Source organism: Mangifera indica, chromosome 4, assembly GCF_011075055.1.
Source record: "Mangifera indica cultivar Alphonso chromosome 4, CATAS_Mindica_2.1, whole genome shotgun sequence".
Taxonomy (NCBI): domain Eukaryota; kingdom Viridiplantae; phylum Streptophyta; class Magnoliopsida; order Sapindales; family Anacardiaceae; genus Mangifera; species Mangifera indica.
The window spans coordinates 20,919,151-20,941,741 of NC_058140.1; the positions used below are offsets into that span (position 1 = coordinate 20,919,151).

A 22,591-nucleotide genomic window follows, 5' to 3' on the forward strand; every position below is an offset into this window, starting at 1 on the left:
AAAACTAATGTAGATATATTCAATGCACAAATAATTCTCTAGCTTTCAGGAAAGAAACACTTCTTCATTTAAATTATTATAATGCACAAATCATTTTTACAGAGCGCCGAAAAAGAAATGGCAAAAAAGGAAATACATCAGCCTGCGCTTAAAGCATTTTACAAAAGCATTAAGGCTACATTAATACAGGATATGGTGGATGAGAAGGTTTTGTAAATGATTATTTCTTCTGATGAATGTTGGCTCTTCAGCAATGACTTTGTCCCACCAATCCGGTGACAGTGCCCCAACTATCTCCACTGCTCCACACTGAATCATCACAATAAAAGATTGGCAGGGCCACTGAGAGGTCTTCTATTAACTTATGGGTTTAAATAGTAATACTAAATATTAACAAGTATAAATATACTAATATATTATGACATGATTACATAAGTTAATTATTTATTTTAACTTTAGTTTAAAATTACTCAATTATCAATTATATTATAAGACATTTTGGTTTATTTATACTTGTTGATATCCAACCGTTTATATATGTAAATATGAAATATCATTGAGGTTTAAATGGCTAGCATTTTGAACCTTTGGAGGGCTGCTCAATCCAAGGTCCGTTCATTATATTCAGAATGCTGCAGGCTTCACTATACTGCAGATCTGGTAGCAGCTTTGGTGTTAGTAAGAAACACCTGCACAACATTCATAGACAAATGCTTCAACTAACTAATTACGTTTTCACAATAAACCTGAAAAACGGTTTGCTCTTATCTAGAGCCAGCAAACTAGACAGTAAAACATGATCAGAATATAATTATATAAAGATGGAAGATACCCTGCCAGACCATGTCATGACAATTTCAGCAATTTCTTATTTTCCCCTGGGCACAAAATATGTATTTTTTTCCCTATATTTTGGCCATCATATTTCAGACTTCTAATATAAAAAATCTTGTAGTTAAGTGGGATGTAGGGACGAATCCAAGTCATAACTCGAGTCGAGTGAGTGGAAAATTGTTAACAAATTCATTTTCTCCAACAACTTTTCAACTTTCTTAACTTTTCTTCTTCAATGGCTTCTTCTCCCATGATTCTTCTTCTTCATCTTTTTTGACAACCATTCTTTTTCTTTTCCAACATTTTTCAATGACTCCTCTAACAACTCGCCACAACTCAAACAGGACTTTCTAAATCTAAGTGAAGCTCAAACTGACCATTGTTTCAGACTTGACTCGCCACGGCCAAAATCCAACACTATAACTAAGTTTTACTTGGTTACAATTCATGCTAAATTTATATGCTGGATTAACCCTGAAGTCTATCTAGGCTCTGTCTCTGTTAACAATAATTTCCCATCGCATTCAAAAGGCCCACATCCCGTTCTATTAACTTAATTGTTTACCCGTTTTTAGATATCATGATCTGACCTTGCTTAAATTGTCATATAAAAGACATTCAAAATCGAAATAACTAATCAAACAAGAGAAATTATAAACCATATCCATATTGGTCCTTACTGTGGTGTATTCGGTTGGCTAGCAGCTCTTACTAATTGCTGAAACATCTTTCTTTCATTTATTGGATCCATTCCTGGGCAAAGGATTGTCAGCAGCCACAATTATTTTCTGCAGGTGCTAGGTATTTTATGCATCTAGTAGCAATGACAAAACAAGAGAGGTAACTAACCTTGATTGATCTCATCAACTACTCTAAATGGACAGTTTGTAAGATCTTGAAGAGAAACAAGATAAAGAATAGTTGAAACTGAGCGTTCCTTTAAAAGGAAAAAGAACTAATCAAACTACGCGGAAGAACACATAAATCTGCAATAATAAATGCAAGAACTAAATTCACTATGATACCCCGCCAGATTGATGGTGGGCACTGAGAACTTCAAGTTGTCCTGTTTGCCTGAAGATTGCATCATGAAACCAAATATGAGGAAGAATCAAAATCATATATATCAACAGTATTTGATGTCACAAATCAAAGTTTTGCATCATAAATCATAGAAAAATATCAGTGAAGAGGACATATATCTCCATCTAGCCCAATAATTAGAAGCAAAACAATGCTTCATTTCATACCAACAATGGAATGATGACGGATTAATCAGCACCAACCACAAAATGAAAACAGGTATAAAATTACAGAAAAGATTATTTAAACTGATAGACATCAATTCTATATTTGCATTTGCAATCTTCAATGAAAAAGACTTTCAAAACTATTCCAGTTAGCAGCGTCCAAGCAAACAATATAATGTACCGTGTACTGCTAAATAAAAGAATGATGTTGCACATGGATTGCAAAAGTGAGTTAACAGATTTTGTTAACCAGCTCTACCCAAAGTTACAAACATCACTCAGTAAAACAGTCAAATCTAAAATCTCAAATGAAAATGCTAAATAACAAATCATCATAACAGTACAAGACAAAATTACACATAAAAAGCAAGTTGAAAGCTACAATTTACCTGAACTTTACTTTTATAAGTATGCCATACTGATCAAAGTCTGTGTCATGCTCATCTGGAAAGAAACGTTAAATCAGAAAAGGCAGCTTGAAATTGTCATACAACTTCATAAAGGAAATAGCATATATACCCAATGAAACTTCTCCGGCAACAGCCATTTCTTGAAAGTTATGACTGAAAGTTTCATTTATCTGAGCAACAAGGTTCCTTAATGTTGGAAGCCAATTTGCCTACAAGTCGTCCATGAGATTTGTTATAAAGAAAAAAAGACCCAAGTCAACATGTATCAGCAACAAAAAAAGCAGATGCAAGAGACAAGACACACACACATGCATGCACATGCAAGAGAGACTTATAGAGATTAAATTCAAAATCGGTTTTGAGAGAAATTATCAGGCAACCTTTCAATTAGTTATTGCAGTACTAACACACCAAGCACATAAAATTGGAGGTTAGGGGATTCAATTAAGCAGTTAATGAGATCTTAAAGAAAACTTGCAAGAAAGAAAAGATTAGCAGTGCACTAGAGATACAAATTCCTTTTGCATGACATGGCATATGCATATTTCTTTAATAGGGCTCACATCAATGAATTAACTTTTAGCTCAAATAAGAATCCAATAAGTAATCATATTATAGCTTCTTGCTTATATTACATTACATGACTTTCATGTAACAGTTATCCTACCTCTTGGAAATAGAATCTGAGACAGCAACAAGATAATTTTACATTTGTTAGGAAAAGAATTTATCAAACTTCTTTACCTTCAAGGCATCTATTTCCCTTAAACACCTCTTTAGTTCCTTTTTGTCTGCTTCCAGTTTCCTGTCCATACCTTCTATCTGCCAGTGCAATAACATTCTTTATGAAGCATCATGACTAATAACTAAAAATAGAGATATAAAAATAGAAGAAGAATACCTGTTTCTGACGATGCTCATATTCTTGCAGAATGTTCTGGTTTAGGAAAAGAATAGAATTGGCTTGAGAAATATTATCTTGTATTGTAGCCTCTAGCTCCTCAATTGTGGTAGGCATCTGCAGTAATCACGGAAGACAAATTTCAGCAACTTCTAAACTAATCATGACAAAATTTATTCATGCTTCAAGCTTATATAACCAGATGAAACCAACTTCAGTACCAGACTATCAAATTATGGTGTTAGAATGCAACATGTAGCTTTTTTTTTTTTTTTTTAAATCACTCCTTTGTGCATTCATATTCTATTATATAGTAGATTCTATCACTGTTCTGAATTTGACATCCAAACTAGGATCTAATAGTTGCAAATATAATTTAAATATTAATTAATAAAAAATAAAACATTTCAAGAACTTCAAGTTACAATACTATCAAACCTCAAGAAATCCCCTCTCAAGTTCAGGAGTGATGATAGCAATTGATTCTGCATGCCTTTTGGCATCTGACAGTTCTTTTCGACAATCCTCCACCTCTTGCTTACCTATGGAAGAAGAAAATGAGAAACTCAATAGCAGAAAAAAATAAAAATAAAAATAAAATTCTTTCTTTTTTTCTTTTTACATAATTCAAGGTCGAAGTGACAATACGAGATTTTCACTTGATCATGCCTTATTCGAAAGAAATCACCAAATTTCAATAGTTTTGACAATTATTAAGACTACAATGTCACATAAACTATGAAATCACAAAAAAGGAAAGATGGGTCTAACATTCTAGTTCAACAACCCAACTTATTGTTAAGATATTGTTCGTTTTAGAGATACTCTATCACAGTTTTGTTTGTAGACTCTGTAATCCAAAACGTGTCTTTCCATACCTAGTATTTCTCTTGTTCTTTGTTCATGTGAGATTCCACAAGAAGTGTTACATTCACCACATCTTACAAGACTAAATGCCCTCACAGAGGTTTGTCCAACATTGTTAGTCTAAAAACAAAAATGTGATAAACTATGTCCAAAGCAAACAATATATTAACAATGGGTCGGGTTATTAGACTGGGATGTCACAATAGGGAAGTTTTGACAAACCAAAACCAAATTATTTCAAAGTGAACTTATTACATGATAAAACAGGATACAAGTACTTAAAATAATTGTAGAATCATGCTGAGTGCACAAAAGTAGAAAATCTGCAAGCTAAGAATGACCCTTTTTTTCAAATCAAAACCATGTTTCTACAGATCTTTGAGCAGACTCATACTCAACAAGGATCTCTGCATGAGAATAATATATAAACCAAGTGCTCACAATGTTCCAATATGGTAAATTTGTTCTATAAAATGTGAAACAAACAGAACAGATTATTAAACTTTATGAAGTAAGAAACAAGACAAATCTTGACTTGATCAACTTCTTGCAATAAACAAAACTGAAATAAAATTCAGTGAAATACTAACTTACAATATTCGTACTGCAGTGATGCTTGCTCAGCAAATTTCTGCTGCTGCTTGAGATCGACTTCCAAATCCCTAATCTGAGACAACAAAGCCAGGAACTCATTAATTAGAAATTGCCAACATAATGAAAGTGATGTAAGATATGCCAAATCATTCCAAATTATGCACAATCAGACAGGGTGTCAAACACGACAATGAAATTCATTAAAGAAAGGCATACTTCATTTAGGTGAAAAAGAGTTTACTGTGTAAATAGATGACAGCTCCACTTTCTGAAAATTTTCATCAACTCTTTACTTATGTACAGCCCATCTTAAATTATGCATTCAACTTGTGATTTATCACACAAAGCATAAGTAAGAATTTTATTTTTGAAGAAAAAAAATTTGAACTGACATTCATAATTTGCTTTGAAGATTGAAAAAGTTTTGAAAAAAGTTTGAAAATTTCATTTGTACTGAGACAATCAAAGATTATGAGAAATATACAGCTTTAATCCTAAATTGCCCCACCAGAACAGGAAGAAAAAGAAAGTTAAGAGTTTAATCACACAGATTAAATTATATTGTGTTATTTACATATAGTAAATTTCCTTCACAATCACAAGCCTATATGTTCTATTACATAACTTATTCAGTCAAGTCCCAGCATGTTTAAGAATATTACAATCTACCTACGTGCAGAAATAGCTGTCCACATTAGACATTTAGAAACTGGAACAGTTATACAGCCATGCAAACTATCTCCATGTCACGCAGTGAAGAGAACAAGCCAAGAATTCTCACATTGACTTTGCTAGGGAGCTTATCATATTTTGCTACAAATAAATTAGTTCTGTAATACTACTGCAATTTTACACAATCAATCACAGCTTTATAAATTAAAGAGTTGATTGTAGTATAAATTGGTAAAAGAAAATTCCATGGGAAAACGTTTATAATAAAAATACAAAAAAGTAGCACTTATTGTTCTTTTGTCCTAAAAATTTGACAGCTCTGAATAAGGCCATGTGTAAATTCGGGACATTAATCAAATGTAAGGAAATTCTCATTTGACAGTGCTATACAAAGTCACAGCAGTAACTAAAAGAAACATAAAGTAAAGTATTGGAACCATCCAGAATGGTTTTAGCTAAATTTTTCCCACTAGCTACAGTAATGTGACTTAAAATTCCTTACTCATCACTTGATATATCTAAATGATAAAAGCCATAAAAATCAGTAAAATGATCTAGACCAACAATGACACTTGACCACGGAAATACCTTTGCATCAAGTTCAATGAAGGCCATATGCTTTTCTGCATAACTCCATTTGTAAGAAATAGCCTCAAGAAGTAAATTCTGCCCACAAATAAAGTAAAAGAGTAAAATTAAATATTTATAGAAAGTAAATTATTGAAAGCAAGTAAGTAGCCACTTGAATCTGAATCAAAGCCTCCCTAGATTATCAGTACCACCAATAATATGACCTCAAAAACATATAGACACTTGACCTCCAACTTCACCTTAATTTCAATAGCATATTTGACCCGCTGACCATTAAGACTTGCAGCTTGGTCAACAAGCTTGGCCATAACAGTGTCCTGGTCACCCTCCTTCTCAATAGATTCTAACCTTCTTCTCCTTTGATCTAAAATCAACATATCATGATCATAATTTCTAAATATGTATAGATCCTAACAAAAGATTCCCTTCACATTGATATGAAACCTGTATGCACTTACCAACTCGGCTTTCCATTTCACGCCGCTTCCTCTTCTCATGTTGAACAATGCTAATAATCTCCTCCTATACACAAGTAAAAGATAGGAATTAAAGTAACCAATCCATAACATACAATTCAAGATTATATATATAAACCAGTTGTACATAAAAATACACATTAAGAAAAAATATGCTGCTACTAGAATCTAAGATCTAAATCAGAAAAGGTCACATATTATGCACACCCTTTGTTTATGAAGTTCAGCTTCTTTATCCTCTAAAAGTCTTTGCTCAGTCTGTAGTGATTTCCGGCTTTCCTCTAATTCAACTACAGATTCTTCCAGCTCCATCTTTCTGGATCTCAGGTTTTCAAATTCCCCAGCATCCGAACCTAAGCCAACACAAAATGGCAGCTTAGATAATGCACAAGTTTTATTTGTCAGGACGGTTAATAGAAACATACTACAAGATAGAAGACGTGAGGGAAACACAGGTTCCACGCTTGCAGAAACATGTCCCCCATATCGGGAACGATTCCATCTATAGTGATTTTCTGAAGTCCAAAAATCTGAAATTCCCAACTTTTCAACCTCATCGGCCTTCTGATCAGTTTCCTTCGATCCAATGTACTGAGGGAAAAACAAAAAACTCAGAGACATACAAAACCAAAAATTTTCAAGTGCATATTTTAACTTATTAACTTCATCATAGTTGACCAAAGGGACATGATGAATATTCGGAGAACTAACATATCTATAAACAACGTTTAGGAGACATACTGAATACTCAAGACCACACTGGCTTGTCAAAACCTCCATGACCGCTTTGGGAGCATCAAAAACTTGATCAAGCCGGTTAGAGATGCCAAGTGCACGCATCTGCTCAATGCAATAAAATCAAAATCCTCAGTAAATGACTTGGATTACTTCAAATGTAATAATAAATTGAGGTTTCAGTTACAGAATACCTCCTCTGTAATTCGAACAGGCTCCTTGTGCTGACTTTCAGTGCTCACATAATTCAAAACAGGAACATCAAATAATCTCAGGTTTCTTACCAAAAAGTCCCTATCACCAGCATCCTGAGTGATGAAAGACTAAAAACAAGAAAAATCAATTAACACCATCAAATAAAATGCCATTCAAGGGCCAAGTAACCTGTTTGTCCAAACAACCAACAAGCATTCTGTTTTAAGAAGCAAATACTAAATAAAAGATCTTAGAGGAGCTAAACTAAAGATGGTCCCTAATCCAAGAAGATAATCAAAAAGAGATTACAGTATTGATGTAATATATTAACAATTTCTATTCATTCAAGACGACTGTGACATTAACCAGCTAGATATCTAGTACACACAGATACACACAAACACAGAGACTGATGCAAAGACAGATAGAATATGACTCCAATAATTCTCCAAAGGTTGCAGTGGTGACAAGTATTTGTACCGGGTGAAAGGTTTGACTAATACATATACATTTGTAAGCTTTTGAGCCATTACAACTTAGACACAACCTTGAATTTTCAGAAGGACATGGGTAAATTCTAAGCAGTCACCTTAAATTCCATGTCTGAGTCAAGGAATATTTTTCCTCTTTAAAATTTCAGGTAATTTAAGCAGTCATCTTTATAGTTCATGACACAATACTTATAATGCTACATTCACTTCTTTTCATGGGGCCTACCCTATCAACCGCATATATATCAATCAATGAATGACTTTTTTTGGTGAAGCATAATCAAAGAAATTTCTGAGAACTAGCAATTTCATCGATTTACCTTCTCTCATTTTTCCCTCAAAGGATTAAGTTTCTTTTCTGGAATTTGTCAAACTTAGGCAGAAATACCTTTCTCCATCATTTTTTTACTAAGTTCCTCCTCTCCCCCTTGTCCACGGAATAAACCTCTGGGATAGTCGAAATTTCACTAAAATTCATAAATAAGACACAGCCTATGCACAATTTTCTCAACTATTATTATAGCCATTGCAATGTGTGAAACTCACACAAAACAGTATAAGCGATTAGTAACACCCAAACAAAAAAAATGCAACAGTGTCACATTTATCAGAAATTATGAGCAAATCCAATAGATACAAGAATGCTTCAACATACCTTCCAGATATAATTAGGAACCTGACCTTCTAAGTAGTTAGCATGAACTCGATTTGGCACATTAACCTGAATTATGCACCGACAAGACATATTGAAAAACAGTGGGTAAAATTATCATCAAATGAACAATGATCTGAACTTAAACATATATACCTCAAGTAGAACAGGACCATACACCTCCTTATTTAACTCATGTCGATGTTGTTGCAACCATTCATAAGCCTCAAATATCTTTTCAGCTCCAGAATTTCGTAAAGCAAGCAAAAGTTTATTATTTTTGTTTTCCATATCTTTCAACCTGAAAAGGTTGTTTTGCAGAGATTAGAAATTGAATTTTCTTAAGGCAATTGGCTATCAGTTTTACCTTAGCTTGAAACTTACCTATCTGAGCACTGTCTCAAGGTTAATTTAGTTTGAGTTAGTTTTTTTTCCTTCTCAGCCATCTGAAGCCTCTTTTGGTTGGCAAAAACTCCTAGCTCCAATATTTGGGCACCTAAATTTTCCTGGTGACAATCTCATTTAATAACTGAAATGTATGTGACAATCTATCCAAAAGTTTGAGATTACAGAATAAAAATTGACAAAGAAGTTAAACACCATGCTAAATAATCATTCAGAGTTCAATTACACCAGTCTCATCACTGGCATCCTTACACAGAAAAAAGCTGTGGTCGATTACAAATTATTTAATTACAAGCTACAATTTCTAACCATGGTGTGTGGTGCCTTTCTTTATATCCCAATCAATATCTCTGAATCAATTGATTCTATATGATGTATTTCAAACTTTTTACCACTAGTTGGAGTCAAAGGGCAGTGTAGGCCAAGTTGCCTGGCTCAGTAGGAAGATACCAACTTGAACCACATCCCAACAGGTACTGTCAGAAAGAGGGATTTCAAAGTTAGAAACTAAAAACATACAAGTTCACTCTTGGGATGTTCATATGCAGGCAGGTTTTGAAGATCCAGCTCAGCAGCTGCAAGATCCTCTTTGGCCTTTAAGATTCTCTGTTGACGAGATTGTTCTTGCCTCCTTAAGTCTTCCATTTCCCTATATTTTCCTTGCACTTGCACTCCCTAAAAATGCATAATGAACATTGAAACTATATTAATAAAACAAAACTACTCGAGCAACTAAAGATGTCTTCAATATACCGCTTGGTTTGCTTTCTCTAGAAAATCCATTCGTCTCTGGACATTGTCATTCACAAGACTGCTAAGTTTCTTACGCTTAGCATCCAACATTGCTTTCTCCTGCCTCTTTTTCCTAATTTGAACAATTAATTGAAGAGTAAGCCATAAACTTATAAAGAAACAACAGCAACATTGCAATATAAAGGGAAAAAACAGATACAATGTCCACTGTTTACTTGGCCTGTACTTCCCACTTTATCAGCAACTATATCAGTGTCAAGTGAAAAAATAATTTCTCCAACCTAACAACAACACTGTCAATGTGGTCCTATTTACTTGGCTATGTAGCGTTCTTTATGTAAGTTCACCACCTTACATATGTGTATCAGAACATCTTTACTCTACCAAGATCCAAACCTATGTTTCAGTACCCAATTTATGAACCACAAAATTTCATGAAGAGAAATGTAGAGGTAAAAATATACTTGAAAGCAGAATGTCAACATCACTTATTGTGAGGCCAAAATTTTTAGATAAAAATACAGTAAATCTAAAATGGAAATAAACTGGACCAGTTCAACATACTCAATAGGTTTGCTAAATTCATTTAAAGTAATTGCAGCTTCATCCAACTTCTTCTTAGCACCTTTCTCCTGCTCTTTTGCTTCCATATACTTAGCCTTCTTCATATCGTACTTTAGCCATGGTAATTTCTTTTTCATAGACTCAACCTATAGATGACAACATAGATGCATCAGAATGTTATCGATCAAAAAAATTGGCTACAAACTCGCCTAATGCTAACCTTCTCTAGTAATTCCGCTCTCTGGCGAACACGCTCAACATCTTTTTCTTGTTCGGCATTCAGGGCCTTTAGTTGATTCAATGTGTCTCCATTTTTCTCAACTGCCTAAAACAGATTAAGGAAAAAGCCTCCAAATAGTTAAAAGAAGTTTCACTGAATCATTCCCATTGTTAACCATGAAAAGTAGATTTAGAAAATTACACATTGAATTTTCTTCAGTTCATGGCTTTTTTCAATAAGAGCACGATGCTGGACTGGAAGCTGAGGATCACCAACAGCCTTTTCTGTCTCTTCTAAAAGTTGCACAGGTGTTAACTTCGCAAATTCGCAGACCCGGTCTTGCGGTAAGAACTAACCCCAACCCAGAAGAAATGATAAATAAATTAATGAAATGAACAAGAAAGGAAAAACCAGTTAAGGAAAAAGAAAAATGCCCCCCATGGAGTTACATATAATTTTTTTCCAAATATAGAAGATAAATATCAATGGAACATCCAAATACAATACTGTGCACAAAGCAATTTTACTTCAATGTCATCAGCTAAAATTATTGTAAGAGTTTGTCTTGTTTTGATAAAAGAAGTAGACAAAATTCTCTAATCAGCTTACATACAACTATTAATTCTATGCGAATGCTAAAGACAATACTTATTCAACTACAACCATGTAACAATGAAAAAATTTAACAGATATTTTCTTCATAGAATGACTGTGTTTGTCATATGAGAAGGCACTCAACATACATGAAATTTATCATACTGTGCACAAAACAAATTTATGAAACAAAAGCCTTTATTGAAAATGACTCAAGTTGAATGAATATTGTTCTTATATTGAGGGATCAAACATAAATAACCTACAAAAACAAAAATTGAAAAAAAAAATATGCATTTATATACTAACACTGCACACCAAGAAACATGTAGGTTCCGATTGTAAGTCCTGAAACTTACTTGGGTCAAATTATTGACTTGGATGTTGAATCTCTTGATGATTTCTAATACATCTCTCTTAGGTACCACTTTGCCTGAAACCAATATATAAATGTATAAATGAAACTAAAAAAATGCTACGATTCTTAGTTTATTAAGATAATTATCGCAAATCTTTCCATTTTCAGCACCATGCACAAGAGATAGACAGAACAGAGCTCCAAAAGGTTTCCAGTTTCTTGGATTTAAACAGATAATATAAATAAGATGAATATATAGGATCATACCAGGTCAAAGAGGTGTGTTTCAGTAAAATTAAAACATAAAACAAAAGATAAAAATCCTCTGACCACAAGGAAATAGACACGAAATTACCTGAATTATATAAAGCATGAAGACAGGAACACACAAATATAAATAAATAAATAATTCATTGGTGACCATAAATTATTAATTGATAATATCCAATATAGTGGAAGGATTGGTGTTGTTATGCAAGATCCTTCTCTAAGAGATAAACCAGAAAGAAAATCCTTGCTGATCAGCAACCACAATTCTTCCCTTTTTAGCCAAAACCATTGGATATCTACGTGAGATTGTTGTAGTTGTCACTCTGACCCATGACTACCACAAAATTTAAACTTGGTGAAGATATGTTCAATACGAAACTGAATAGGATTATTGAATTAAATGAAAAGCAGTGCCAGCATGAAATTAGATATCTAACCATTGAACAACCACTCTGACTTATTATGAGTATCAATTTTACGCATTACAATAATCTGCTCATCTTTAGGGGCCCCTCTCAAAGAAATCTTGATGTACCCAGACTCCTCACCTCTCTTCACATATGCCCCAATACTTGTGGCCCTGCCAAGCAGCTACAGGAAGTCCCGAATTTATGTAGGGTAAAAAGACACACATTATGATTATCAAACAAAGTGAAAGACAAAGACTCACCTGTGGCTCACCACCAAGAGCCAGAGCAATGGCACAAACGAGAGAGCTCTTACCAGAACCGTTTGGTCCAATTACTAAGTTTAGGCGTGATCCTGGTTTACAAATCAAGTGATCAAAGGTCATAAAGTTATGAAGCTCAATCTCAACAATATTCCCTGCAATATAATCATCTTGGCCTCTGAAAGAAAACATTTTTGAAGTCAGTAACCCAGCTGCATACTTGATAACAAAGTTTGAAAAAATTGTATGAGACAAAACATTAAACTATATGTAACATGTCATTATGACAACAAAAACTTATAACAGAAAAAGGTCAGCACAACTGAACTGAACAGTCGCAATAAGCTTAGCTGGACTGGCTGTCTTTTCTCAGTTACCAAATAAAGTAAAATAAACGAATAAAAGAGTGAAATATAATTGATTATTTTCTCATCTCATTCTCTTGACAAAGCATGAAGTCAGAGAAGACTACAAAAACCAAAAACATTATATGCAGTTTGAAATCAACAGCAACAATAATAAATAAATTTGTCAACTTATTTCTTACACCAATTTTCACTTCATGGAAAACATTCAAAATCAAATCAACCAAAAAATAACCCTAATTATCCACTTGAATCAAAAAGACAAAACTGAACGCAGAAAGCAGAGAATAAATAACTAGTAGTCAGATAGAACAGAGGATACACATATATCCCTCAATTTGGCTGCTTTCCCCCTAGTTTATTAAGCAAGCAGTCAAACAATAAAATAAATAAATAAGCCCAGACCTTTCAGCGTGATGTTACATATTAGAAAAAGCAAAGAGAAAAAATTAGTAGAGTAATGGCCAACCGGCAATGTGTACCGACCTAGAAATTCTGAGGCGTTTGGGGCGAGGCTCTTCCATCGATTAAAAAACAAAATGAAAGGTCGTTTAATCCTCCTTCGATATTTCGGAATCAAACATCGAAAAGTATGCAAAATGGCACTTGTGATTGACTCCAGTGACGAGATTGAGAGCTAGGGTTTCAGAGTGACCGAGAGTGTTCGTTTTGAGAGGGAAAAGAAATTGGCGCCAAAGTGGCAAGAGAAAACGGGATAGGCATTTATCGCAAAGTTATATTGAAGATGACTCAGTGAGTTAAAGCAACCGACTCGAATTGTTAACGTCGGAGTCTGAGTCTGATTATGTTAATTTTTGTGGGGAAATTCAAAGTTTGCTACTTTATGGACCTGTTTATATAGATTTACCATATTTTTGACCTTTTAAATGTGTATATCATAAAACCTTTGTACTCCTTAGGATACTTCTCTATTTGATTAGAGTATAAAATTCGTATAAAACTATTATTTAATAATAAAATTACGTATACCCATTTTTGATACACAATTTGTGTATACAGATGAAGTGTTATCATATGATTGACTATTTCTTTATCATATGATGATACATGTTTTAAAATCAGTTAATTATGTGATGACACATCACTGTGTACATGAATTGTGTATCAAAAATGGGTACACATAGCATTACTCATTATTTAATTACATAATTTTTTTTATATTTTTATCATTTTTATAAGCAATTTTTTTAATCTATCCAAATATATCAAGAATAAACTCAAATTATATTTTATTAATTATTGATAGTTGAATTTGTTTAATTAGATTTAGGATATAGAGAGTTTTTAGTCAAAAAAAAATAAAAATAAACTCAACTATTAAATCATACGTTTGTAAAAAAATAGTTTAATGAGATCATTAGATTAGCAAAGTCGTTAACTCTTAACAATCTCACCAACCTTATCTTTATCCAAAGTTAAAAATAATAATAATTTAAATATTATGTTATTTTTATAATATAAATGTTTAATAATTAAAAGGTATAATAAATTTACATTTTTTTATTATTAGTAATATCCAAATAGGTTGTTAAAAAGATTATTAAAAATTAATTATTATTATATTGATAAATTAATATATAAATAAAATAATATTAATATTTTTAAGATATTATTAAATATAAATTACCATTATATAAGTTAATACATCTTATATAAATTAATGTTACGTAAACTAATATATTTTATGTTAAAATATTTGTTTGTAAATTTAGTTTTTAAAAATATATTTCAGTCTTATTGTTATTTTAATTAAAAATTGAGATTTTTTTATTGATTAAATAATAATAAAATAAAGATTAATTTAATAATTTTTCAATGGTTAAGTTAAAACTGGTAATGAGGCTATATTATGTACTATTTATTAGATTATTATTAGTTAAAATTTTTTATTAATTATAAATCAACTAAAATATTATAACAATATAGTTTATTAATCATCAAAGACTAACTAAAATCATATTTTATGCAAAATAAATTCAAATTGAATTAAACTTAAATAAAAATTAATTTAAATTTGATTTAAATTTTAAATAGTCAATTTAAAATCGAGATTGGATCATTTGAATTATTGATTAAATAAAAAAATTGTCAAACAAAAAATAATTATTTGAATTTTAAAAAATCATTAAAGAAGTAAAAAAATTATTAAAAAAAATTATTTGAATACATAAGAATGATCATAGAATAGGAAAAAGAAAAATAATTAACAAAAAAAGTTGTTTAAAAAAAGCCCTTACCAACAAAACTTGTCCCTAGAAAAAAAAAATCATTCTAATATAAAATAATTGTATGAGAAAAAGGAGAATCTCTGAAAAATCATGAAAAAATAATTAAAAAAACAAGCTCTAATTATTGATTTAGCTCAAATAAAAAATTAAATAATTTTTTAATTGATATTGAATCGTAACTCATCCCTCTCAACTCTCTAACTCATTGATAAGACAAGAAAGTTTGAACTAAAATTTTTTTTTTGCTTAAATTTGGGTCCTTTTAAATCAAATATCACTTTGAATTTAAGTTAACGCTAATGAAATTTAATATTATTAATTGAGAAGTAATTATTTTTTAATAAATAAAATTAAAAATTATTATAAAATTTTAATTATTACGTATTAATGTGATTAGTCTGTCCAATCATTTCGATCAATCGATCCCAAATAACATCCCTTTTTTATTTTATTTATGAAAAAAAAAAATTGACGGAAGTTTGCTGGAGGTGTTAAAAACAAATAAAAATATCTACAAAGAGGACAATATCTGTCTTCTTCTGCATTGGACGAAGCTCAGACCTTTCTCATCCAATCCATAATCAAAACCTCTATACTTTCTCTTCTTCTTCATCCTTCCATGCATGGCCATCACAACCATTTGTTCTTCACCTCCAACTCTCAAAACCCATCTGTCTCCTCCGCTCTCTTCTTCTTCTAACGTCAAGTTCAACGCCAACTTAGCCTCCAATTCCAGTGAAGCCCTCGCTATCATTGCCTCAGCAACCGAAGCAATGGCCTTGGCAAGTGCAGCAGTGCATGCAGCCCGAGAGGCCGTGGCATTGGCTCGTGGGGTTGAAGAGGTGGAGGCGTTTGATGGTAGTGAGAGTGTGGTGAGAGTGAGGAAAAGGAAGAGTAGGAGAAAGAAGAAAATTAAAGAGCATGACAATTTGGATAAAGGGCTTAGCAGTGCAGATGAATTTGTGAAGAATAACAAGTCTTGGTACTTGAGCCCAAAAGAAGAGGCTGAGTTTTGTCTCTGTCTCAAGGTTTGTTTGGTTTTGTCAATTCAATTCAATGCAATTTAATTGCAGGTTCTAATTTAGCAAGTTTTTGCAATTTAACAGGAGGGTGCCAGGCTAGAAGAAGCAAGAACAAAATTTGCAGAATTTCAAGAGCAGAAGTCAATTTCAAAGAAGTTAGCAGAGGCCACAGGGAAGAGAAGGAGACAAGTGGATAAGATTTTGTGTAAAGACAGAGAGTCACAAGAAAGGATCACTAGGAGCTACAGGGGACTTGTAGTCTCCATTGCTGCTGGTTATCAAGGCAAAGGAATAAGCATCCAAGACCTCATTCAGGTTCCCACCACAAATTTCCCTCCAGCATTGCTTCCTTCCAGTACTTGACTAAGAAATTTGTATCTTGCTTTGGCAGGAAGGAAGCATTGGACTTCTTCGAGGTGCAAAGAGATTTGATCCAGAGAGAGGATATAAACTATCAACATATGTTTACTGGTGGATCAAACAAGCCATGCTTAAAGCCATAGCAAATAATTCCAGAATAATCAGATTGCCGGTAAGCTTCTGTTAATTACAATCCCAAGGTAGATGACTTGAATCCCTTACGAAAAGCATATGTTTCTGGTGGGGGGCTATATGACTTTGGGTTCGCTAATCTTAACAATTAGCTTTTGGGTAATATTTGGTTCTATCGGAGCTAGTTTTTGTGATTTGGTTCTCTTAAAGTTCATCTGATTTGTACTTGAACCACAGAAATTTGTGTTTTTCCTTCCCTTGGAGGTAAGCTGGTAATTAGTGAATGCATGGTTAGCTTGTTATGTGTAGGGAAGTATGTGTGAGATGGTGGCAAAAATTGCGGAAGCTAATGGAGTCTTGACCAGAAGGTTAAGGCGGTTACCTACACATAATGAGATTGCTGAAATGCTTGACATCCATGTTTCTACTGTGAGGCTTGCTTTCGAGAGGACCAGGCATCCAATTTCCTTGGATCGAGCTGTAACTGTTCGCGGCAGCATGACACTTCAGGTTCTCTTGAACTTTAATGCATTTTAGGTTTATACACTTAAGTAAATACATAACAGGCAATGAGTAGAATATCAACAACCGGTAGTATATTGATTTCCACTTGTGGTCATGAAGACTATTGCAGACATATAATATCACCTAAAGTTTATATTAAAGTGCATGTAAAAATATCTAGAAAGAGTGCCACCAATAGAGAGACACATACACTCTCCTTCACCCAGAATCTTCTTTGTCCATTCCTAGTAAAAATTTCTTCATCTTATACACGGGGTTTTTCTGGTATTGGGTTTTCCACATTATGCATATCTTTGCCTATTCTTCTTTCAGTTTCATAACAAAAAAGATTCTCAGTACTCTGTTATATCTGGCTAATTTCATCCATTCACCTTACTTTTTCTTTTGTAAGAACCATTTCTGAGCTGAGCTTTTTCAATTTGACAATGCTGAGGCAGGATATTATGCCAGGGCCAGATGAGACAAAGCCAGAAAAGATGGTGGAAAAGCAGCTAATGAAGCAAGAGTTGGAGGATCTTCTCAAAACACTAACCCAAAGAGAAGAAAAAATATTGAGATTATATTATGGACTAAATGGAGACACCCCTCTGACACATGAGCAAATAGGGAAAGTTTTGAGGCTCTCCAGGGAGAGAGTTCGACAGATTATTGGCATTGCGTTAAAAAAATTACAACAGACAGATAATCTGAACAATCTGAAAGTGTACGTTGTATAGACTTTTTCATTTATGAACAGACTGAAGTTAGGTATGGATAAAGATAATGCACAGAGGTTTCTTCATGTTCCTGGCATTTATCATTTGAGCAACTATCCAGTCTGGACCAAGAAATAGCAGTACTTTTTTCGGCTAAACAATGTCATGATTTCCCATGTCAGATCAAATGAAAACAAGCTCTTTCTTGGTACCAGAGTATGGCCAGTCTTTTGAAATATAAATTACACATACGGATATCTAGTTCATCATGCCTCAAAACTGCATCTGGCAGTAAAGTAATATGTCAAGATACTAATTGTAAGAGGTATGAGATATGGATCTTATATAAGAAAGTATAAGTTTATAGTTTGTAGTTTATTTAGTTTTATACTCTTCAATCTCTACAACTAACTTTATAATAGTGCATTTATTGAGGTCTTCTTTCCAAATTTGCATCGTAATTATATACTGTAATTTCCTTTTGGTTTCCTTCCTGTGGGACTCATGGAGCCAAATGAAGTCATTGAGTATCAATGAGGCTCCTGACAATTGACATGAACACACTGATGCCTTTTCCTGGTTTCTTCACCACTGATATCTTAGCTCTTTCTATCAGATATTTATATGACCATGGTGCTTTCAATATTCAGGGACAAACTTGGACCACAACACAACAAATACCACAGTAAAATGCGTAGTGATGAATAATAATGACACATTACATCTCTCAGCAGTTGCGTTTGTGGTCCAATAGTTAGGATAATTGCCTTTCAAGCAATAGACCCGACTCTTGGAAACGCATTTGAATATTTTTCTTTTTAATTTCCGATTACAAGAGAAGCATTTCAATATTTCTCTTCTTAATTTTCGATTACAAGAGAAGCATTTAATTTTCAGAAACACTGTCATACTAAAACCTTGAATTATAGACACATTTTGACATGAAAAATAATTAAGAAATATCTGTCGTACAGATGATTCTGAGCATAGTAGATTGCATTACAGAGTTAACATCTTTTTATTCTTCCTTGTGTAGATGATGAAGGATGTACAAGGAAGCAGAAGATAACAGAATACAGAAAGAATAACTTAGTAGATCCATGCCAGTGGATATTGCCACCAGCTTGCTTCTTTCAAACATCTTCACCAGAAGAATCATGACAATGACATGCCCTACTTTCGTCTTTAGTTCATCAAGTGAGCTAATTTTCATCCATTTTGGTCTCTCCTACAAACCAGAAAGAATTGTTCAGTCAATTAGTAAATGTGCATTTATAGTAAATATTGAAATGAATTCTAATGATAGCATATTCGAAGAGTTACTTACTTCTTAAAGATCCCGAAAGTGAGGATTGTATTACTCATGTTTCTATATGAGAAACACCCTAATATGCACAATGTATAAATTTTGTTCATAAGAAAAAGAGATTGTGGCTCCATGGACATAAACATATTTTCGAAGCACGTAAATTTGTATGTCTAGCGTGATTGTTTTCTTGCTTTGATTTTCTCTGTACTTGCTGTGCAATTTCAATTCAATATCTTGCATCACAACAACATTTTATTGCTTTTGAAAATAGGATAAATGGATATGCTGGTACCCAAAATTTTGACAAGATGCTAACAGTCAATCCTTGTTCAAATGCAATAAATAGTACCTTCAAAGAGAACATTCCAAACAAGGAAGAGCCTTTGAGTGCACGATCAACATTGGGAGCTTCATCAGGAGGCACATTACTAATAAATAATCCGTATAAGCCCATACCAAAAATTAACATGACAGTCCCCGCAAGATAAACATCTGCATCAAGAAGAAAAATGTTGTAATCCTCTTCCTCTTTGAAGATTAAGATTATTATAGAAAGATAAAAAGTAAAATTTTAATCTAATAACTTAGTCTATTATTAAAATATTATTTGTTTTGGACAAATAATTTGTCTCGGTTTTATTTTTTGGATTTTACAACCTAGAACGATAACTTAGAAGTTCACTAACTATCTAATTAGAGTTCTCTTATCATACCTAAACAATGTGGGATGTCCATACATATCCAAAATATCTCATATGCAATGTGTTACATAAAATATGCATGAAAAGGAATGATGTTGCTGTGATGTCCTTCAAGGGAGCGTTAAAATGGTTTGAAGATTCAGTTTGGAGTAATAATCATGACTACTTAGTAAGGTCTAACAAGATCAAAGAGGTTCTGTAAAATCGACTCTTTGAAATAGAATCTTACCAATAGCCTCGACCAATCGTAGAACCATCTGACCAGTGTGAATCCCTTTGACACAGTTTGTCCAATAAACTTTGTATGCATCAACAATATAAATACAACCCTACATAAATCAGTGATAGTCAGGATATTTCTCTGTGATTTAAAAAACAATACAAAGTTGTTGTCGAAGTGCAACTCAATCACTTGAGCTCTACTGGTCAAGGATGTGATGTGATTGTTAATGTTAAGAAAAGGTCTCTGAATAATAGAGGAAACATTTCTTGAGTTAACATGTTTGCAGAACAAAAGCTAAATCTTAACTCTAAAATGTTATGAAGAGTTGAGCTTTATTCCTCAAGTGAACACTTCTTGACTGACCTGCTTTGAATATAATGCTTTAACCTCTACTTTTTAAGCTAAAAACCTTCACAAGATAGATTGCAAATTACAAGGTCTGAGAACATACATTTAGAAAGCACAGCACTGAACCTGCCAGTGAACCTCCAACAGCCAGAAGTGCTAAGAAGCGAAAGTCAAAGATTACCTGCTCAAAAAGGGACAAGGACAGAGTATATTAAAGATGTACAAGAAGTTAGAAACTGCATCTATTACACAAGAATAACACGAAATGGTCTGAGTATAGATTTTGGATGGTAACAACCTTTAAAGCTTTCTTGGTCTCTTAGAAAATTAGTCTTCCAAAAGGGTATTTGCTCATCTGCAAACTAAAGAATACACAGGAAGCCAAAATACCCAGATGACTTTATAGATTGTTCTCTTACAATCACATCTCTCTGTACGAAGCTATGCCAATTCGAGCTGAATAACTGGTTTTCTAAAGGCAAGTCGCCAAGCTTGAAAATATGAAATACTATCTCAAACAATTTAAAAGAAGGCCTAATCTAAAGCACATAAAATTTAAACAAGCTAGAAAATATTTTTTTACCTTCTAGTTTCATTCCAAGACAAAAAGAAAATCAAGTTAGATCAAGTCCTTCATTTGTGCTTTTCTTTTTAACTAATACAGAATTAGTTCAGCTAAACATAGATCAAATTGTGTTTTATAGTAGTGAACCGAGTTATGTAAGGGGTGACCATAATTCAGAAAGTGAAGATTTGAAAGTGACTAAGATTAAGAACTCAAACATGGAGAACAAAAACAACCTCTTCTTTATCTTGTGACATTCTCCATTGATAGTGAAAATTTTCTCCGACTTCTACTCATAGTTTTTCTCATTTTTCCACTTAAATACTTGTGTTCTTACGTTCAATATTGTGCATTTTTGCTTTCCAATGTATTTATAGTTTATTACAAACCCTTACTAATTTACTCACCATACTTTATAACCATGCTTAGAAGTTGAAATTCCAAATCTCTTCAAACCAGAAGTAATTTTTTCAATTTTCCAGATAATTGGTAGTTGAATATACAAAAATTTTCTGAACCACAAATTAAATATCCTATCCAAGTAAATGTAAAAATGTGCATCAAATTACCATCTCATATTCTTGCACTCTATGAAATGATCAAATACAGCTACCTCATGTTCTTCAAATCTCCCAAACCCAACCCAACCCATCACTCACTAACCAAAAACAAGTACAAAAGCCAAAACAAGCTGGGTCAAAAAGGGCAATTAAACTAAATTAAAACAAACAAAAAAACAAATCAATTTACCCTTTCAATGTTGGTCTCAGTGGACCTGACAAATCGAACAACCGGATCCCCACTTGGGTTCGCAAGCGTATAGTTGAAGCTTGATGGGGTTCTAGAGCTTAAAGCATTTTCATTGCTTGAAGGAGTTGTTGTTGTTGCTGGTGAAGATTTTGAAGGTGGTGATGATGATGATTCTGACGGACTTAGAGAAGAAGCAAAGGGGCGTAAAGATCGCCGGCTACCAGTGAAACGGTGGTGGATTGGTGATGATACAGAGAGTGGAATCGAGGAGATTGATGTGAAGAGAGCCATTGATGGGAAGAAGAAGCTTTTTATCTGTAATTGTATACTGACTGAGAGGTGCTGTGGCGGGTGACAACAGTAATTTTCAGTTTAGGACTGGTATAAGGAGCGTAAAGAGTTTTGGGACTGGTTGGGTTACAATCAAGTGTGACCCACGTAGATGATAATATGTCTGAGATCTTTTTCCCAAATTTTGGCATCAAAATCATGCGTCCATAATTTTAAACAAGTCTAGAAACTAATAGGATCCGGGGCTAAGAGCAGAACTCGTTTTAGCCTTTGAATCGTTTTGATCTGTGAGTGGTCAATTTATGTTGGGGCAGACCAGTCTGACTCAAAATTAAGGATTCAGGCCCGTTATCATGGTGTTAAAAGTACGGGTAGAACCTAATTAAGTTGCTTTTAACTGAAGTTTTAATTTAATAATTCAATTCAGTTTTAGGTCATTTATTTTTTTATTAAAATTATTTATTTATTAATAGTATTATTTATTATTTAATTAAAAATACTATTTATTTTACTAATAATTTTTCAATTACACTATATATAAATTTAAGTAAAAA

The 22,591-nt window shown here is 33.1% G+C and overlaps 3 protein-coding genes across 5 annotated transcripts; 1 reads left to right on the top strand and 2 right to left on the bottom strand.

The window, feature by feature from the left end:
- Positions 1–43: 43 nt before the first annotated feature.
- On the bottom strand, positions 44–13,682 carry LOC123213590 (structural maintenance of chromosomes protein 5). 3 transcript variants are annotated; one of them, XM_044633064.1, is made up of 30 exons: positions 13,354–13,682; positions 12,503–12,680; positions 12,270–12,423; positions 11,564–11,637; positions 10,812–10,961; positions 10,611–10,715; positions 10,391–10,536; positions 9,827–9,938; positions 9,593–9,748; positions 9,053–9,174; positions 8,825–8,969; positions 8,672–8,737; positions 7,525–7,653; positions 7,337–7,435; positions 7,021–7,186; positions 6,803–6,948; positions 6,578–6,641; positions 6,359–6,483; positions 6,117–6,194; positions 4,857–4,929; positions 3,834–3,937; positions 3,396–3,512; positions 3,239–3,316; positions 2,604–2,703; positions 2,474–2,528; positions 1,860–1,908; positions 1,684–1,771; positions 1,515–1,587; positions 586–689; positions 44–309 (listed from the first exon to the last, which is right to left on the bottom strand). In XM_044633064.1, exons 1-30 carry the CDS (start codon positions 13,389–13,391, stop codon positions 248–250), a joined length of 3,156 nt encoding a protein of 1,051 aa, XP_044488999.1. In that variant the 5' UTR covers positions 13,392–13,682; the 3' UTR covers positions 44–247. The 3 variants fall into 3 exon arrangements, with proteins under 3 accessions (XP_044488999.1, XP_044488998.1, XP_044489000.1); XM_044633063.1 differs by having other exon boundaries at positions 1,684–1,789; XM_044633065.1 differs by lacking the exon at positions 13,354–13,682 and having other exon boundaries at positions 1,684–1,789; positions 12,270–12,412; positions 12,503–12,643.
- A 1,955-nt stretch (positions 13,683–15,637) lies between these two features.
- On the top strand, positions 15,638–18,223 carry LOC123214134 (RNA polymerase sigma factor sigD, chloroplastic). The gene is made up of 5 exons (XM_044633871.1): positions 15,638–16,144; positions 16,223–16,453; positions 16,530–16,670; positions 16,940–17,140; positions 17,593–18,223. Exons 1-5 carry the CDS (start codon positions 15,740–15,742, stop codon positions 17,869–17,871), a joined length of 1,257 nt encoding a protein of 418 aa, XP_044489806.1. The 5' UTR covers positions 15,638–15,739; the 3' UTR covers positions 17,872–18,223.
- Positions 18,224–18,784: 561 nt separating this feature from the next.
- Positions 18,785–22,245, bottom strand: LOC123214135. The gene is made up of 5 exons (XM_044633872.1): positions 21,747–22,245; positions 20,535–20,612; positions 20,090–20,189; positions 19,509–19,651; positions 18,785–19,078 (listed from the first exon to the last, which is right to left on the bottom strand). The coding sequence occupies exons 1-5, from the start codon at positions 22,035–22,037 to the stop codon at positions 18,869–18,871; spliced, it is 822 nt and encodes a 273-aa protein (XP_044489807.1). The 5' UTR covers positions 22,038–22,245; the 3' UTR covers positions 18,785–18,868.
- Between the last annotated feature and the right edge of the window lie 346 nt (positions 22,246–22,591).

Bases quoted from the DNA above. Each gene is read 5' to 3' on its own strand.
- LOC123213590 (XM_044633063.1), bottom strand. From the start codon at position 13,391: ATGGAAGAGCCTCGCCCCAAACGCCTCAGAATTTCTAG. The intron at 9,749-9,826 runs GTATATTGAAGA...ATGCATTTTTAG, and splicing joins TAGAGAAAGCAAACCAAGCG to GGAGTGCAAGTGCAAGGAAA. The intron at 7,187-7,336 runs GTATGTCTCCTA...TTTTTCCCTCAG, and splicing joins AGTGTGGTCTTGAGTATTCA to TACATTGGATCGAAGGAAAC.
- LOC123214134 (XM_044633871.1), top strand. From the start codon at position 15,740: ATGGCCATCACAACCATTTGTTCTTCACCTCCAACTCTCAAAACCCAT. The intron at 16,454-16,529 runs GTTCCCACCACA...TTGCTTTGGCAG, and splicing joins GCATCCAAGACCTCATTCAG to GAAGGAAGCATTGGACTTCT. The intron at 16,671-16,939 runs GTAAGCTTCTGT...TGTTATGTGTAG, and splicing joins CCAGAATAATCAGATTGCCG to GGAAGTATGTGTGAGATGGT.
- LOC123214135 (XM_044633872.1), bottom strand. From the start codon at position 22,037: ATGGCTCTCTTCACATCAATCTCCTCGATTCCACTCTCTGTATCATCA. The intron at 20,613-21,746 runs GTAAATTGATTT...CTTTTTGAGCAG, and splicing joins CTGAGACCAACATTGAAAGG to GTAATCTTTGACTTTCGCTT. The intron at 20,190-20,534 runs GTATGTTCTCAG...TGATTTATGTAG, and splicing joins CAGTGCTGTGCTTTCTAAAT to GGTTGTATTTATATTGTTGA.